General features: G+C 38.1%; 1 protein-coding gene across 7 annotated transcripts in view; it reads right to left on the reverse strand.

The window, feature by feature from the left end:
• Positions 1-12829, reverse strand: part of DST (dystonin) — a 362599-nt gene that overhangs the window by 18365 nt on the left and 331405 nt on the right. For all 7 annotated transcript variants that reach the window (XM_081828451.1, XM_081828446.1, XM_081828452.1 and 4 more), the window contains 7 exons: positions 11591-11710; positions 8729-8898; positions 7262-7421; positions 4626-4820; positions 3996-4124; positions 1127-1270; positions 245-433 (listed from right to left, as the gene is read on the reverse strand). In XM_081828451.1, the coding sequence (XP_081684577.1) occupies positions 245-433; positions 1127-1270; positions 3996-4124; positions 4626-4820; positions 7262-7421; positions 8729-8898; positions 11591-11710 (1107 nt within the window). The remainder of the gene's footprint in view (positions 1-244; positions 434-1126; positions 1271-3995; positions 4125-4625; positions 4821-7261; positions 7422-8728; positions 8899-11590; positions 11711-12829) is intronic.

The raw sequence follows: 12829 nt of genomic DNA on the forward strand, positions 1-12829 counted from the left end.
ACCGTGGGAGATGTGTAGCAGCAGAGAGTAGAATATGCAAGGATGGAACAATAAAGGACGGGAGGGCGAGGTCGCCAGAAGATGGAGCAGAAGGACAGGGTGGAGCGGAAGGTAAGTGTAAGGAAGGACTTGAGTGTGTTCGAGGAAGTGAAGGTAACAAGCACAAAGCACTCTTCTGAGAAGTACGGTAGTGAAATAAAAACAGTACCTGAGAAGACAGGGGTTAGGATGGTATTTATTTTACCTGGTGTTCTGCGATGAGGGCTTTCACCTCTTCGATTTCCTGGGGGATGACTTCTTTGTCCTTGTCACTAAGTGTAGTCTCGGCCCACTGCAACCAAGCCAGCAAAGCTTCCAACAATTCCTGTTTCGCAATGAGCCCAGCCAGAGCACTTGCCAATCTCTGCTGATGCTGCTTCGCCCAGGCCAGCACCTGTTGGGGAGACAAATATCTCTGAATTTCATCCATCTCAGGTAATAATTTAATCGATGTAAAAATACACAGCATTTAAATGAAAATTTGGATCATCCTGGGCCTGGAGTCATAACACTTCCAGTCTTTCTAGATCCCATCAGTGGTACCAAGACCCAGCTTGCGGAGGACATGAGAGCCCCCTCTGATGTTTGCCCCCTTACTTAGAGATGGGTGTCAAACACCCAGGCTTCCTTGAGATTTCTAATCTGAGTTCAGATATGCATTTTCTGAAGGCTCAAGGATGCTTATTCCATGTAGCACTGAGTGGAAATAAAAATAGCTAAAATCTTAAAATACAGAGTTCAGTTCATGTACGCAATCCATTCCCCAAGCATATACTCCCCTGAAGTACAATTCCGGTGCTGGATTACTCGACAGAGATAATGTGGAAGTGGGACAAAAAAATCATACAGGGAACCAAATATTTGCCTTTTCATGCTTCAGGGACATAGCTGCAAAACGGCTTTAACTTTTTAAATAAAAGCAGACTGCAGAGACAGGTCATGCACACAGGAAGGTATTTTAAAGAGCATTTTTCTTTGCAGAGGCCTCCTGTTCCCATGGTCATAAATGTATCTCAACTGCTGAAGTTTCTTTACCCCCAATTCTCAAAGCTGTTGCTGCTCTAACAATGACCTGAGACCCACTGACCTCCTCAAACCTGGCCCGGATGATGGTTATCCAGTGCTTAATGGTGGTGATGGAGTCAGGGTGGCAGATGGCCAGGACGGCGTCTCCCATACTGGTAGCTTTATTCAGCGCGGCCCGTTTTTCTTCCAGTTTCTTCATGAATTCCTAGGGCAGAAACAAAGACCTCGATTAGCTGCTGGCTCTGGCTGAAAACAAAACTCCAGTGACGTGCATGTGACCGTCAGAGTTAGACAATACACGAGAACTTCAGTTGCTTCATTCACAGCTGGAAATAATTCACTAATTGGGGAATTAAGAGAGGAGAAGGGACAAAAATGGGAAATGAAGTACTTTCTAACATTTATTTCTAAGTACGTGGATAACATCTCATGCTTTACAAAACATGTTATGTACAAAAAACACTCTTCTATATCTGGATATCTTATAAGTATAGTAATGGAGAATAGGACTAGGAGAGATAGTATTACCAGAGACAAAAATAATATAGACTGAAAAAAAAATGTCCTAACAAGTAAGACTAGGAGGTTGTATATTTAAAATAGCATGAACTGTGTGCCAGGAATGAGAGGAATATGTACCAAAAAGGAAGAGAGAAGGGTGGGCAAGGAACTATAAATGTTCGGGGTGAGGGAGAGAGGGCCCAATGTCCAGCAGGAAAGAGCTGGGGAGAGCCTGAAGGGGGTGAGCCTGACAGCCTGACAGCCAGAAACAGCCATCCCCTGCTCTGGTGGGATGAAGAAGCTTTGACGGGCTTCAAAATGCTTTCAAATCAACCTTTTTGCAAATGTCTCACACATATAACTGTACTTTCTACCATCAGAACTGTATCCATAGATACAGGAGTCACAGAACTCTGAAAGTGTGGCTACAAATGAGGACCTCTGCCTTAAAAAAAAGGTCGCATGCTTCCAAAACCTCATAGTGAGTTTCAAGCATCCGCCAGCACCCCAGTCTGGACCATAGCACTAAGACGGATTCCTTAGTCCGGAACAAGGGCTGCAGAGGCTGCAGAGAGAGCTGACACTCCGTACTGCCCATGCCATGTGATCAGGGTGATCATCTGAAAATCTAAGTGTTTCCTATAATGTCTAGTAACCTTTTGTTTTCGGGCTCTGTGACGCAGCTCTGTCATATACCTCCTACTCTGACATGTTGCTATGTTTCCTCACATACTCTCCCTGGACATTAAGGTCCACAAGATCAAAAGACTGTGTCTTATTCAATTTTGTGTCTTTGTGACTGAATAAATGCTTTTTAACTTTCATTTACATATTTTTACTGCTGTCGTGTCAAGGTTGGATTAACAATATACTCCACTAACATGACCTACTTTTTAAATATCATAACCTACTTTTAAAAGTATTTTAATTTCCCCCAATATAGATCTGCTTAACTGGAAGGAAAAAAAAAAAGCTTTACTAGGAAGAGAAAACCAGAAGTCAATAATAGCTGTGCTTTCCCAAGGACAGGTGATCTGACCATATACCTTTAATCACCCCTAACCTAGCAGCGCAAGAGTCCTGCCCAGAGTGCCGTGGGCTGGACGATCAACCCCTGCTTGCATTCTGTGCTCACCTGGGAAAGCTTGCCATTTTTAGAAAGTGGATTGTACTGAGAAGTCTCTGGTCCTGGGGCTAAAAAATTAAATATCCTGTTTTACTTTTATTTGGTCATGTGTGAAGAAAGCAGAGGAAATTAGAAAGAATGGATGATGTTACTGCAAATTATTAGTACTAAGCAGCCCTTTATAAAATTACATGTAATTTTACACTATTTAAAAATATGTAAAGATAAAACAAAAACAAAAAACCCCACAACACTACCTCTGCTGTGGACATCCTGCCTCCTGATGTTTCTGGGGGTTTCCTGTTCCTGCTATGAGGGTGGTGACACCTTACTGTAAGGTGTTAGATATTCAAACAGGGCTTCAAGAAGCTACTCTGAGACCCAACTGTGTCAGTGGAACTCGAGCTCTTCAAAACACTGAGCCGAATCAAAAATTTATAATAAATTTGATGTCATTTTCCTACTCTTACATTCTAGCTTCGATTTTAAATGGTTTATGGAGCATTCCATTCCTCCAGATAATGTTAGACAAGCTCGCATCACTTTCATTAATGACAAGGCAGTATTTCATCGCTATAGGTTAGGCAACCCATCATTGAAAGAGCACAGTCATCACAAGTAAGAAGTCTCCCCAGATGACATAATCTATGCTACCCTGGCACTAATGACATCCTTCGAACCTGACACTGGAAGATGAGCTATTCAGGGGTGTTAAACAGACCTTTTAAATGAACATGTTGACACCAATATCGCATTCAGTGTTAGCACTGCAAAATTTCTAATTTTTTAAAAGTCAAATGTTAAAAAAAAAAAAAAACCCACATGTGTTAAGAGGTATCCAGACCACTCTCTTGAGGGTTTTGCTAGTTCTAGGCACTGTTACAAAATAGAAGTTGACCTGAAAACTCAGTGGCCATATTTTTATTTGGTTAACTATTCAATAGTGTATCTACTTACAGAATTCATTTTAAGTTTATAATTTATACTACGGGCTACTCCTCAAAAGAATTTAAGGTGGATCTCGATTAAAGCCAGAACTGGCAGAGATTGAAAAATAAAATTTTAAGACCAGTTACTAAATTACTTGCTTGTCTTCTTCATAAAGAAAGCATGGAAAGATAGCTACACTTATTTGGGTGCATGGGGACACACCTATGTAAGCAAGGAGGACACGGGTAAATTCTCAAATGTGCCAGATCTTTAATTACTTCTCAGGAAGGGAAATATGCATGCAGTTCATATCTACAATCATGAGTCTATTGGATTTTCTCATTTCATTTTACTTAGCATTTATATAACTCACTTTATGCTGATCAATGAGCGTCCGAAGAGCATCCTCGTCGTCTGGGAGAGCACCATGGAAACGAAGGGTTTGCTCCGCCTCAGCCAGCCACTCCAGCAGGGCATGCACCACTGAGTGAAATTCCTCTGCCTAACAGTTCACACACACACACACACACACACACCCCGAAGAAGATCCCCAAAGATGCTTGTTAGTATAGAGTCCTTCTCTCAATGAAAAAAAAAAAAGTCTTACATTTACATTGATTAACGATATGCATCATTACCACTAAAAAGATAAAGATACATGTTGCTACACTTTACAAATGTAAGACCTCTAATATATCAAAAAGGCCTATATGAAGACTAATTCACCATTTTAACAATCTGATGTTAGATGCAGAGCAGCCCATTACACATTCGGGCTGAAAAATTAAGAGAGCAGCACTTTTATGTGAAGATGAGAAAACTTTCCTCTGTGACTAATTTAAATTCTTGGGGGGAAGCAAGGCAAGGATGCTCTAAGAATCTACTCCTCCATCACTGTCCCAGTTAAGAAAGGAGGAGTGAAGCAGTTCTCCACAAGAGCAGTTCTTGTTGAGGCTTTGATAGCTTTCTCACTACCCCCAGCTGCAATTTACAAGACTTCTACCTGACGCAGGGCTGCTTCCAAGCGTGTCTGCTTTGATATGGAGAGTGCACACACGGTCTCCCAGCGTGTGCTCAATTCCTGCATCTGGACCTTGACCCAGGAGGAGTCGTCTCGGCTACCCTCTATGAGCTCTCGTGCCGAGCGCTTCAGGGCCTGCACGCTGCTGGTCCTCTTCCCCAGTTCTTTTTGGAAAACCTAGAAAGAGCATATTTTTATAAAAAATTTATTTTTAACGACAAAACGAAACCAGTAAAACACAGCTGGAATATATGTGTACATGACTCATGTACCAGTCTCTAAGATCTACAGTTTAATGAGTCATACTTTTCACAGAATCTTCAGGAGCTAAGTCATGACACATTGCTCCTATCAGAGCGCTGTGAAGAACATGGTAAAGTTGTTCAATCTTCTAGCACTCTCCTGAGTGAACAAACCTTAATTTTCAAATGATGCCTTGGATTTAAATAATGGTGGCCACTCAGTTTCAATGGCACAAAAGAAAACATCACATTCTCTTTTTTCTATAATTCTTTAGTACGGCATCCCAATTCCTCTCAAATCCTCTAAGTGCCCAGATGTGCAGGCTACCTCATTCCTCTTAATTAACAGACATATCCAACAGACTAACAAAGAACTAAGCAATCTTGGGGTACTGCACGGGGGTTACTGGAGGGAATGGCAGGGGTGCTCACAGGGAAGTGGTGTGCAGTCTTTTTCTCTGCAACACGGCTTCAGCTTTCGGTATCCTGAGAACTAACCTCCAGTGTCAAATTTTAGATGCTTACATCCTTACCTGTCATTTTGGAAGAAAAGCTTTTTTCCCCCTCTTACCTAATTTTGATAAACTTTGATGTGTCAGGAGTTAGACTGGCTTCTTTTGGCCATAGACCTAATCCAAAAAATGAGCCCAGGGTCCTTCATTTCTGATCCAAGAGTCTGTGTACACAACTATATCTTTCAAATTAACCAAGCTTATTTTACTATATGTGCTGCCGAAGCGAGCACAAATTAACCAAGCTCATGGATAGAATAATATTAACTTATTTTTCTAAAAGATGATCACAAATGAATTATTACTAAGCACATCTTATCATTTTGGCTCTATCCATGAGTTTCTATTCTGATAATCAGATCATTCATGAAAGTGAGGCCATCAAAAACAATCCAAACATAGTGGAATGAATTATTTGCTTGATTTCACTCTAATGGTGTTAAATGAGATGTGTCTGAAGACAGACAGACAGACACACACACACACACACACACATACACACACAGGCACAGAAAATACAGTGTTTATATAATCTGTTTGTGATAGGACTAGCCCGATAGTTCTGAGCAGACTTGCCAATGTACTTTGTGAACTTAAACTTCTTCCCAAGCCTTCCAGTTGTATTACTAATGCTGAATGATTAACTTATTCTTGATGACCTTTAATATATAAAAACCTGGCAAGTGCTGAAGGGAGTAAATATTTAGACAGTGAGTTTATACAAATGGCATTTATGTAAAAAGTAACATTACACTATTCATTACTCATTGAATGAATGCCAAGGAATAAGAAAGTTTGTATTAATCATGCACAAAACATTTGTTTCAATATAGGCAAAGCAACAAAACTCAAAATTCTTAATTTTTGTAGGCCCAATCACAATTCTTCATTTATTCTTTGATAATATTCAAATGCAACAAACTCTCTTTTATAGATATAATCAGATAACAGAACCAGAAAAGGGGAAATAAATATGCAAAAGGACCAACTATTTAAAAAGGAACAGGTTAAGATCAAAATAGCATAGCTAGGGAAGTATAAAGAAAACATTTTAAAATGAAATAAATTTTCTGAGTTCAAAAATAACAGAGGAGAAATAAAATATGAGTTCAAGTACAGTGCTGTAAGATATTTGTATATAAAGTCTACTCTGGTACAACCATTCCACATTACTACTGTGCCTCAGATTGTTTTCGAGGTTCTTTAAGTTGTATTATAACATTTTACCATAATTTTGGACCTTGCACTCAGTATCAGTTGGAGGTCTTGAATATTCCCTTTGATTGGAACAAAAATTTTAAATCCATCTCAGGAGATTGCAAGGAAACCACCTGACTTAAAGTAATAATCGAATCCCTCAGAGCCTACGCTGATAGCTCATAAATTGCTAGAGTTCAAGGGGCAAGGTTAAAACAGTTTTTCATAACAGAAAAGCAGCCTATCTTGACCCCCATAGATCATGTCACAAATTCATATACTTATGCAATGACCAAGTTCCAGGTTACTGAGGGAGTGATTTTAAATTACATTACATAATTATTTACATACATAACAAAAGACTGTAAAACATTCTTGGAACATGTTTTAAAGCACCAGAGAATGAAACCACTTTCTAAGTTCTAAAAGGTTTTAGATCTGGAAATTGGAAGAAAAAAAAAGTATCTCAATTGATACTAATTTCCCTGTATCACTTTTGAAGTTGGCTTCCTGATTCTGCTCAAATGTACACATGTATCAATATTAAAGACTGTTATGCAGTATGATATATAATCTCCAGATTTTAAAAGGCTAAGGTAAGGGGTTACAGTTTCCTCTAATCTCAGGATAATCAATGAGATCAATCAAATGTCCCAGATAATAATACCTTGTGATTATCGATCAGATTCATCACCAAATCAATGTCTCCGTGGACAGGTTGGTCTTCTGCCAGCTGGGGTTCAACTCTATACAGCCAATCAATGAGGGCCTGCAAGGCATCTGTGAATTGTCCAGAAAATAACAGGGCTTCCTCCAATTTGTTTTGTCTGGGGGAAAAAGGTGGAAAAATCAATCTGAGCAACAAAAAAGCCACCCTATATATCCGAACATCTAAAATCCATTTATGAAGGTTGAGCAGTCCTCAAAGAAAAAAGCAATATATTGGTATTCAATGCTGTTTCTTTGCTTTCCTTAGAAAATAACAAAACTTTTCTCAAATTTTCTTTGTTATTCCTTAAATAGATCGCATCTGTTTTCGGAAAATTCCCTCATCATCACCTCTAGAAATCACTGACCCTTCACAGTTTCTTCATTAAAAAAAATATGCTTTAAAATTTTTTTTGTTTTAAATTATCATACAGTAAACTTGACTTTTTTGAGTGTACAGTTCTATGAATTGTAACACATGTAGAGATTCATGTAACCATCATCATACTCAAGAAACAGAACAGTTCCGTCATCCCCCTAACGTCCAACATGCTGTCTGTGGTCACAGCCTGCCCCATCTCCAACCCCTGGCGTTCGTGTGTCTGTTTGCCATGAAATCATTTATAGGACATTGTAAAAAACACATAATCTTTTGAAATTGAAGGTTTTAAGGATTTTAAAAAATTAACACCAAAATTTCTATATTCTTTCTATATATACTACAGACTATATTCTAATTTTCTATTCTAATATAATTTTATTACTAGAATATAATATTCTATTTAACCTTGATACTGACAGAAGTAATTAGATCAAGGATATATGAATTATTTGAACACATTTCTAAGATATTTGAACTCTTCTACTAGTATTATACTTCCTAAGTACTTAAAGATTTTGAAATTAGTTCTGGGTCTTCACGTTTCAAGTAAAATGAGAAAGAAGACTGGAAAGAGGTGGATGGAGTTGGAAGGGAACACCAGGGTCAGATTGGGAGGAACTTGCCCACCACATTAAGGAGCCTGTGTTTTGGTTCACACTCAGTATTAAGTTCCTAAAAGGTATGAGGCAGGGCAATGACAAGATCCCATTCATATTTTAAAAAGACCACCCTCGTAGTTATGGGGAAATTGGATTAAGGAGGACAAGAGCAGACATGGGGAGACCAGTGACAAGTCACGTATGAGAGGACAGGCTTGGAGAATAATATCACTTTTGAGTGAATCGAGTAATTAAAAATAAATAATAATGAACAACGAAGTGTTCTCGGTGCAGGCAGTATGTAATTACGATATTACAGATGACCAGAAGTTCCCAGGCAAAGGAGGTATTTAAGGTTCCTAGAATGTTCCTACAAAGCAGCACCACAATTGTATACTCAAAAGAAGCCTACAAGTTAACCAAACTGCCTTAAAGAACATTTTACCTTTCCACAGATTTTCCACAGATAGTATCCCATTTGTCTCTGAGTTCACTCAGCATGTCATCCAGTTTAAGGTTGTCATCAGCCAAGGAGGTTTTCTCCTTCAGAGAACGTCCAGTTCTGTTGGTGGTGTCATAGACAGAATGCTTGGCTCCAAGTGATTTCTGAAACTCCTATATATTTAACAAGAAAACAGTATGCATTTCTACTTAGGACTAATAAATAGGTAAGAGGCATTACAAGAGTCGCCCCTAATAAATGGAGTCTAAATAGAGGAAGACATCAGGAAATAATCAAGTCCAGGAATTTTATAATTCCAACCAGGGTGGAAAAGAATCTTTATAAACTGAAGAATTTATTTTTCTCAGAAACCAGGTGTCTTTGAGAGTACCTATTACTATGAAGACAATAATTTCAAAGCAAAACAAATCTTGAATCTTTTGTAGCTATAAACCACAAACAGTATACTGGTTATAATAAAATGAAATTGCTAATCGACTATTGAAAAACCCAAGAGTTTGGAAAGGGAAAAGTAGTTAACACTCAACGAGTAACTAAAGGTCCTATGTGGACACAGTGACTCATAATCTGTAAATTTACTACAGTTTTGGTTTTTGGTCAGACAGATCTGTTGTCACACATCTTGGATGTTCACAGTGATGTTACATATAATTTTATCTGTGAGCCAGGATGAGGGACAAAGAAGAACCACATCTTGAAATTCCTACATTCTGACCTACTGCTCATTCTAGTCACACCCCTTGGCAAGCCTATCCCCCTCCTCCTCACCTCTATGATGCCTTACAAAAGTCTCTCGGGATCTACAGATTACTTTTCCAGTATCAAATAGCTATGTTGCTAATGTGACATCTATACTTTGCTATTTTTACATTGTTAAACTGCATGTTTGTGCATGTAAATGTGTATATGTGTGGGAGGGCTGGATTATATTCTGTCTACACAACTCGGTTACAAGCTTTTCTAGAGCAGGGACATTGTCTTTGCAGGCCTCTCATTATCATCTTCTATCTTGTGTGTGTTTTTAAGTATGTAATAGCAAGGATGAGACAGCTGCTACTGAATATACACTCTCAGGGATGGGAAGGAAGGAAGGTCAACTTAATCAGCATCTTACAAGCTTATAATAATATATCACGGAAACACCACCACAGTGATTCCAAATCCTGGTAGCACACGAGAATCAGCCTAGATAATAAAATGCTATGCAAATGTATAATTTTCCAAAATAACCTTGGTTATAATTACCTAATGAGCTTTTATTGCCTTTAAAAGCTAGACACTTTAAGTGTCTTAATATGACTAAGATATTTATTTTGTTTTATAATAGGAAGCCACTTCATCCGGGAATTTTTAAGCAATAAACACCATTACAATACCACACTATTTCTGTAGTTTTTTTCTCTCACTTTTTTCTTATTATTCAATAACAGAATGTTAGTTTTAGAATCCTGGTATTGACAGATTTTTTTCAAAAGAACAGATACATAAAAAATGTTATAGCTGAATACAGGACAGATTAAAACTTTTTAAAAACAGAAAAATACCCAAAAGATGAACAGAAATGACTTTTAAAGTTGGCTTAATGTACCTTGTACCCTTATCTCAGACAAATGCTGACTTTGGCAACAAGTCACACTAGGAAAAATAGAGAATCCACCAGGGTTCTTCACATATTCTTATTTCTAGGGTTCTCCAACTTACTCACACAGTATACTTTCATAAGATTCCATGACATGACAACTATGTTCAAGTTCAAATAGGCATTCTATTTTGAGAAAGAGCCTCTCTTTTTTCCATCAGAGGGGAAGGAAGGAAGGTGCTGCTCACTGTCATTGTGCTGTCAGTATTGAGTGTGGCAGATCAAAGGCAGAGGGTGCCAGCAGAACAAGCCACTCATAAGTCCTCATCTAGTCAAAGAACAGGTGCTCAATGTTTCCTTCTGCCATCCTAGGATCATGACCTCCCGAGCTTAGTTAGAACCACCCAGGGAAGCAATCAACCTATATGAAGATGATGGCTAGAACTTCCCATGATGATAAATCCTACATCACCCCAATTTTTTCCAGCTTTTTAAAAATTATCATGTTTCAAGCAATAATATATATGTAGATGCTTAAAACTATAAAAGTGTTTTTTCAGGACCCACTCTCTTTCACCCATATCCTCACCCTGAGGGCTGATGATCACTTTATAACCAGAATGACGGACCCAAATTCAAAGAGTTGAGGAGGACTGGGGGGAATGTTCTTTGAATGCCATGTGGTATGAATATAAAAGGGAGAAAATATAAAATAATATGTTTCTACACCTTCTAGTCTACACAAGAAAGCCACTAACTATGTGTCTTTGAGGATAAGGATGGAATTTCATATACAACACATATACAATAAAATACCAGTTTGTGTAGAGGCAACCAATTTTTCCCCACTAAACTGTTTTGAAAGAACATATATGACAAAATTTACATTACTTTTTGCTGTAAAATTATCTTCTACATGGCATTTGATCTATAAAAGAAATTACAAGACAGACATGTGGAAAACTGAAATGCCAACATTTGAGCTCCTATAAATCTTCTATGTTATAGATTATAGAACATTTCAGTTTTCATTTTGTGTATTTTCTTTTAACAATTCACCCTAGAATAGTGGAATAGTCAGCAGAGAGAAAAGATACTATTGCCACTTGACCAATGTGAAGGGTAATCAGTTTTAAATTTAATGGAGGTCCATACTGGACAGCCTTTTTTTTCCTAGTGATGAATAAATACACAACCAAGTAAGAATTTAAAAGTCATCTTGAGATACAGAACGACATATATGCTTTTCTTAACTGTAGACCCACCTTATGCTGTGCAAGTTGTGTTTTTATCTTGTCTGGATCATTGGCGATTTCCAGTTCAGAATCCAAAGATTTTTCTGATTCTTCTAGCCATTCCATAAGTTTACTCCAAGCTTCATGGAACTGTAAAAAAAATGTACATCTCCGTCCAGAAAATTTTCCAGTGTGCTCGCTATATTAGAAATCTAGCATATTTTTAAAATAGAAATTAATGTTAATGAAAATGTTAAAAATTATTAATTCAAATTTCCCCTAAAAAAGAAGAAAGTAGTAGCTTCATCGGATTACGAATGTCTTATTAACTCTTGGTTTCTGTGGTCGTGTCCCCCCATGGTCACTTTGTTATAACTCATTCAAACACATAAACTTTAACAAAAACAGAAATGAGCCTAGAAACAGGGAACCAGGGAGAACTTCCCTCCCTTTCCTTTTGCTTAGTAATTAACATAACCTGTCAAGAAAATTTTATTTGTCCACTGCCCTCGTTGACAGATCTGGGTTTACTTCTGAGGTGTTTCACTCCCATGTTAAGGAAAAGGAACAAAAAGAGAGGGATGAAGGATAAAGTTTATAAATCGGTCTTAAAAAGTAACAAGAACGGGTGCCTGGTGGCTCCGTCGTTAAGCGTCTGTCTTCGGCTCAGGTCATGATCCCAGGGTCCTGGGATCGAGCCCCACATAGGGCTCCCTGCTCGGCGGGAAGCCTGCTTCTCCCTCTCCCACTCCCACTCCCCCTGCTTGTGTTCCTGCTCTCGCTATCTCTCTCTCTGTCAAATAAATAAATATAATCTTAAAAAAAAAAAAAAGTAACAAGAACAACAACAACAAAGGCCTTACCATTCTTACTTAATACAAAGGGAGTTCAGTATCTTTACTGCTGCTATCAAAATCCTCAAATTCATGTCTGTGCCTCAAGTACTGGTTTTACATGTAAGAGCACCCACGGTATGTGAATTCTAACAAGATAGAATTCTCTTCGGCATCTGTGACCTTGCAGTATTCTGGTGCTATGTATACTTGATTTCAGCCACGGTCTCTTTTCTGTTTATCACAGAGAACTAATGAATACTATTTTTGGATACCAAATTGTGAGACTGGTTATAAGTAACTTCTTATAATAAACTTGAGTGGATGGACACATAACAAAAAACTGAAGTAATCAAAATAAAATCTGTTTTATATCAAAGCACATTAATAATGAAGTAACAAAAAGACACTTAGCAATAAACAATAAGAGCATGGG

Source organism: Leptonychotes weddellii, chromosome 8, assembly GCF_054177405.1.
Source record: "Leptonychotes weddellii isolate Sample4059 chromosome 8, ASM5417740v2, whole genome shotgun sequence".
NCBI lineage: Eukaryota > Metazoa > Chordata > Mammalia > Carnivora > Phocidae > Leptonychotes > Leptonychotes weddellii.